The sequence below is a fragment of the Petaurus breviceps genome, unplaced genomic scaffold, assembly GCF_028583685.1.
Source record: "Petaurus breviceps papuanus isolate PSGF00001 unplaced genomic scaffold, PetGlider_PUasm1.0 90466, whole genome shotgun sequence".
NCBI classification, from domain to species: Eukaryota; Metazoa; Chordata; class Mammalia; order Diprotodontia; family Petauridae; genus Petaurus; species Petaurus breviceps.
Genome location: NW_027187260.1, coordinates 2,326,852 through 2,332,950, shown reverse-complemented (window position 1 = coordinate 2,332,950; position 6,099 = coordinate 2,326,852). Strand labels below are relative to the sequence as shown.

Below are 6,099 nucleotides of genomic sequence, written 5' to 3'. Positions count from 1 at the left end.
CACACACACACACACACACACACACACACACACACACACACACACACACCCATTACTCACCAAGAGCACCCTGACAAACATCTGTTCGAGTAGCTCCACCAACAATAAACTGAGGGTCAGGACACAACTCCTGAAAAGAATTTGGTACAAAAAAATACATATCACTACATTTCCAGCAATAACGATGGTTTGAATGGAGGATATTTGAGGGATTTCTTTTCTTGCTTTTTGTTGCCCCAAATTGGACATATTAATGTGCTGAAGAAAAATCTCATACATCATGGCAACACCCCAATTATCCAGGTGGAAGATACAAATGTTATTTAGCACCTAGTAAAGAGATGGGCTCCCTGTGGATGCTCATTAAATGCTTAATGATTATGATAATGCTTCTCATTATGCTGATGGAAAAACTTGGAAAGCCAGGAAGTGCCACATCTAGAGTCAACTAAAGAGTCAGTAAAAGAAAACAACTCAACCCTTGAGTCCTCTAACTCCTAACCTTATGCTCCTTCAACCTCCCCACATACACCCCATTGGCAACTAAATTGTCTCTGTATTTCATAGCTTCATAGAAATGTTGTTCAGAAAATGTCTGAATAAATGGACGTTCTTTGTTCATTCAGTCACTTATTGGATGTCTATCTGTATTTAGCATTATGTGAAATGCTATGGAGAAAGTTGAGGACACAAAAGAAATAGAAGAAACAGTCTTTGCATCCAAGAAGTCTATAACGGAGGAAATAACTATAACTAGGGTGGGCCAATAAGAGCTTTGCCCCAGGGTGCTGAATTTAGAGGGTGTCAAACTTTTTTTTTTTGCTTTTTGGAAGGCAGTTGGGGTTAAGTGACTTGCCTAAGGTCATACGGCTAGTAAGTATTAAGTGTCTGAGGCTGGATTTGAACTCAGGTCCTCCTGACTCCAGGGCCAGTGCTCTATTCACTGTGCCACCTTGCTGCCCCAAGGGGGTGTCAAATTTAAAGGTTAAACACTAGTGGAATATAAACTTCTAGAGTGAAGGAACTATCTCACCTTTGTGTTTATGTCCCAGAAGCTAATAAGGTGCCAGGCTCATAGCTTGCACTTAATAAAATGCTTGTTGATTAACAACACTTAAAGGTCTTTAGCAGGTAGAGCCTTAGTTAGCAATAATATTTAGTTAATATAAGAAGCTACAAACGGTGAGCTTGATTAGGCTCCTCCTCAGTCTAGGGTAAGTCTTTCCTAGGGTCTCCATCTCCACTCCACACCAGATTCTCCCCCTACCCACCTTATATGAATGATTCTGTACTTCATGCTGCTTGCAACAGTAATTACACAGCACTTTAAGGTTTACAACATACATTACAAATATTTCATTTGGTCCTCACAACCCCCTTGTGAGGTAGATGCTATTGTTAACCCCATTTTACAGATAAGGAAACTGAGGCATACAAAGGTTAAATGACTTGCCCAAGGTCACAAAGCTAATAAGTGTCTGAGACTACATTTAAACTCAGGTTTTCAAGTGGTAATAGAAGTAGTTTTACTAGTAGTTAATATTTATAAAGCACTTATGTGCAAGATACTGTATACTTAATAAATGCTATCTCATTTGATTCTCACAACCACCCAGTGAGATAGGTGCTTGGGGTGGCTAGGTGGTGCAGTAAATAGAGCACCTACCCTGGAGTCAGGAGGACCTGAGTTCAAATCCAGCCTCAGACACTTAACACTAGCCATGTGACCTTGGGCAAGTCACTTAACCCTAACTGCCCTGCCTTCCCCCCTCCAAAAAGCAAAAAAAAAAAAAGAGAGAGAGAGAAATAAGTGTTATTATTATTCCCATTTTACAGATGAGGAAACTGAGGCAGATAGAAGTTAAGTGACTTGCCCAGACACAACTAGTAAGTGTCTGAAATCTGATCCAAATTCCAGGCCTGGTGCTCTATCCACTGCACCATTAAGCTGGCTGCACTAAGCTTGATTTATGGCATCGGACCTAAGCACAAAAATTCCTGGTCATGGTTCTGCTTATAGAAAAGCTTACCTAGATGAAACCACTAGAGAACAAGAAAAGTATCTAGTGATGGGGTGGATGGTGTGACACAGAAGAGTGACCGGACCTGAAGCTGAACCCCAACTCTGGTACTTTCTTAATCTCTGGGACTTTGAGAAAGTCACTTAAACTCTCTGGATCTCAGTTTATTCATATATAAAGTGAGGGAGCTTGACTCCCAGACCCCTTATGGCTCTAGTTCTATGGTACCAGGAAAATGACACCTATTAAGAGGTTACAATCAGAAAAACCTAGGAGAGCAAAGATATCCGTCGGTCAAAAGGTAGCAAGGCCCACTCTAAAATATCTGAGAGAGGAGAAGTGTTAAGACAAAGGGTGAGCCCAATCAGCCAGTGTGCTCAGGAGAAAGTCCATGCGAGCAGTCCCCCACGTCTCCCCGCCGGGCTTTTGATCAGGAGTATCATGGAACGTGTTACATCAAGGAATAGCTTTTTCTACTTTTCTCCAAAGGAATGAAACACAGGGAGATAAAAGCTGATGGGAAAGCGGGGGAGGGGGGAGCTGAGGGCAGACACAAAAGAAGCGGGTGGCCACCAGGACTCTGTATAGGAAGAGAAGTCTGAGTTTGATGTGAAGAAGGAGCCGCTGGTTCAGTAAACTAAGAAGCGCAGCAATCACAAGAGATGAGAGGGTCAGGTCTTTGTGAGAAGACCGTGGGGTGAAGGTAGATTCTGGAGGCATTTTGGAGAAGTCACCACAAGGCAAGCAGCTACATGTTTCAAGACTTGGAAACTCTAATGTATAATGTTAGCTGTATTATTGCTTCCAGGTAACAAAGTTAGTTAGATGAGATATCTCCTTCCTCTATGCTACCATGGCACTGTCCATAAAGAAGGAAATTGCTAAGTTGGAGAATTTCCAGAGGAGGGTAACCAGAATGCTGAAGGACCTGGAGTCCTACTCATATAAGGATTAGGTGGAAGAATTTGGGGTATTCAAGCCTAGAGAAGAAGAAGGCAGGAAATGATAGTTGCTATTAAATATTTGAAGTCACTAAAATGAACAAAGTAGGGGTGGCTAGGTGGCGCAGTGAGTAGAGCACCGGCCCTGGAGTCAGGAGAACCTGAGTTCAAATACCTCAGACACTTAATACAAAAACTAGCTGTGTGACCTTGGGCAAGTCACTTAACCCCAATTGCCCTCCAAAAAGCAAAAAAAAAAAAAAAAGAACAAAGTAAAATTCAGGTCTTGCCCTCAAGGAGCTTACAATCTAGAGGGAAATAGTGTGGGGAAGGATGGAATGCAAATCTAATGGGTAGATCCTCACAGGTTGACATCAATCCTCTAAATAATCTTCTTTGATATGGTTGTTTAACAAGCTACAATACAAGTATAAGATTATTTATTGAAAAGTCAAACATAGTACTGTGAGAGATTCAAGAAAGAAAAGTTCACTTCTAGCTAGGGAGATAAAGAAACATTGCTTAAAGTATGTGGCATCTTATCCAAAGATGAAGAAAGATGTCGATAAATTGAGATGGGAGAAGAGAGAGGGGCTTCTCTAGCGATGGGGGCAATGAGGCCAGGAACAATGAGCCCTTCCTGACAGTTTGGCAGTGTGGTGGGTGGAGAGAGACCTGGCCTCCGAGTCAGGTTCCAAACCTGCTGCCAAAACGTACTGGCTTTGTGGTGCTGAAGAAATATCACGTAACCTGATAGGGGAACAGTTTGACTGGGTTATGAATTGGGCTAAGAAAAGAACTATGAGGGGTGGCCAGGTAGCACAGTGAGTAAGAGCACCGGCTCCAATGTCGAGATGACCTGGGGATCGAATCCGGGCTCAGATACTTAGCACCACATCCAGAAATAACTGGCCGTGTAACCTTGAGCAAGTTACTTAACCCCAATTGCTTTAAAAAAAAAAAAAGAAAGAAAAGAAAAGAACTATGAGATATGGTTGGAAAGACACTTAGGAGCCAGATTGTGAAGGTTATCTCATGGATTATCATACAGATGGCTTGTCAGTATTTAGGAAAAGAAGTGATCCCATGGTTGACTAGAGTAGTCCTATAACATGAACTTCATTTCCTTAATCAAATAGCATCCCTATACTAGTATACAACATAGCCATAGAGTATCTTGATTTCAGCAAGGCATTTGATATGGTTTCATGACATCCTTCTGTAAATGACAGACAAATATGACTTGGATGATTACATAATTAAATGTCCTTGTAGCTGGTTAAATAACCATATTCAAAGAGGATTATTTAGAGGGTTCAATGGTCTCTAATGGTATGTCATTGGGCTCTCTTCTAGTCAACATTTTTCTTCTTTTTCCCATTAATTTATTTATTTTTTACTTTTCAACATTCATTTCCACAAGATTTTGAGTTACAAATTTTCTCCCCATCTCTCCCTTACACCCCACCTCAAAATGGCAAGCATACTGATTACCCCTTCCCCCAATCTGTCAACATTTTTTATCAAAGGGTTTATAAAGGCATAAAGATCATGCTTATAGATGACACAAACCTGTACAGACAACAAATGTGATAGAGGAAAGAATCAAATTTCTAAATTATTTCAACAGTCCAGGATCTCAGTCTAAAAGCAAAAGAATGAAATTCATTAATGAAGTATAAAAATCTACAGAATGGCATACTTGATCTCAGAATCTAAAAGATTTGAATTCAAGTCTCTCCTATATACTGGCTATATGACACCAGGCAAGTCTCTAAACTCTGAGCTTCCTGACGCAATGCTAAGACTGTAAGTTATAGAGAAGGTGTCAATCCACGTCAGAAACAGAAACATTTGCCAGGAACTCTCTACATAATAATATCTAGCACTTACGACAATTAAGGTTCACAAAGAGCTTTTCAAATATTATCCTGTTTTATCCTCATAACAACCCTGGGAGGTAGGTGCTATTATTATCCCCATTTTACAGATAAGGAAACTGAGGCAGAGGTTAAGTGATTCTTTCCAGTCTCACAGCTAGTAAGTATCTGAAGCCAGGTTTGGATTCAGTTCTTCCTGGTTCTGGTTCCAGAACTCTAGCCATTGTGTACCCAGCTACATGGATGAAACCACATATCTAGTTAAAGTAAAAAAAAAAAATTAAAGACTTCCTTATAAGGACTGTCTCTGCTTTTCTATTTGTATCCCCAGCACTTAGCTTAATGATATTCACATTGTATTTGCTGTGGTGTTGTTCAGTCATTTCAGTGACTGACTTTCATGATCCCATTTGGGATTTTCTTGGCAAAGATACTAGAGTGGTTTGCCATTTCCTTCTCCAGCTCCTTTTACAGATGAGGAAACTGAGGCAAACAGGGTTAAGTGACTTGACCAGGGTCACACAGCTAGTAAGTGTCTGAGGCCAGATTTTAATTCAGGAAGAGGAATCTTTCTGACTCCACACTAAGCACTCTATCCACTGCTCCACAGAACTACTCATATCACTAAGCATTTAATAAATGCCTTTTTTATTCATTCATTTGAGAAAAAAAATATTATACAAATACAGGATTAGAGACTCCAGGCTTGGCAGCAGTTCATGTGAAATAGACCGAGGGGTTTTCCTTGACCACAAGCTCCATGTAAGTCAGTAATGTGGTGTGGTTGATAACAAAGATAATGCTACCATGCAGAGATAGGACTTGTAATACTAGCTAAGTTTGCTGACCCAGTCCTAGGGGTTGATATCGGCAAATATGAAGCTATTACTCAGTTTATTCAGTTTAGCCATTTGTTTTTTCTGACACATGCTAATGAGGAATACAAAAGATAGCCAAGGTATCATAAGAAAAGTATTAGATTGGGAGTCCGAAGGCCTGGGTCCTAATCCCAGTTCTGCCTCTAATTTTCTATTACTTTGGGCAAGGCATTTCTCATTGGACCTTAGTTCTCCTATCTGTAAAATGAAGTCATCTGGACCAAATGATCTTCAAAAATCCTTCCAGTTCAAAAAGCCTGGGATTCTGCGTGTGCTTCTTCCCATTGCCCACCCTCCCCCACCACACACACACACCACACACACACACACATACACACACACACACACACACACACACACACACACACACACACACACA

The 6,099-nt window shown here is 40.7% G+C and overlaps 1 protein-coding gene across 1 annotated transcript in view; it reads right to left on the bottom strand.

Moving 5' to 3' along the window:
- The window catches only part of LOC138141741 (calpain-8-like), a 107,950-nt gene that overhangs the window by 97,071 nt on the left and 4,780 nt on the right, over positions 1–6,099 (bottom strand). Inside the window, exon 2 of the mRNA XM_069062568.1 lies at positions 61–130. Within this exon, the coding sequence (XP_068918669.1) occupies positions 61–130 (70 nt within the window). The remainder of the gene's footprint in view (positions 1–60; positions 131–6,099) is intronic.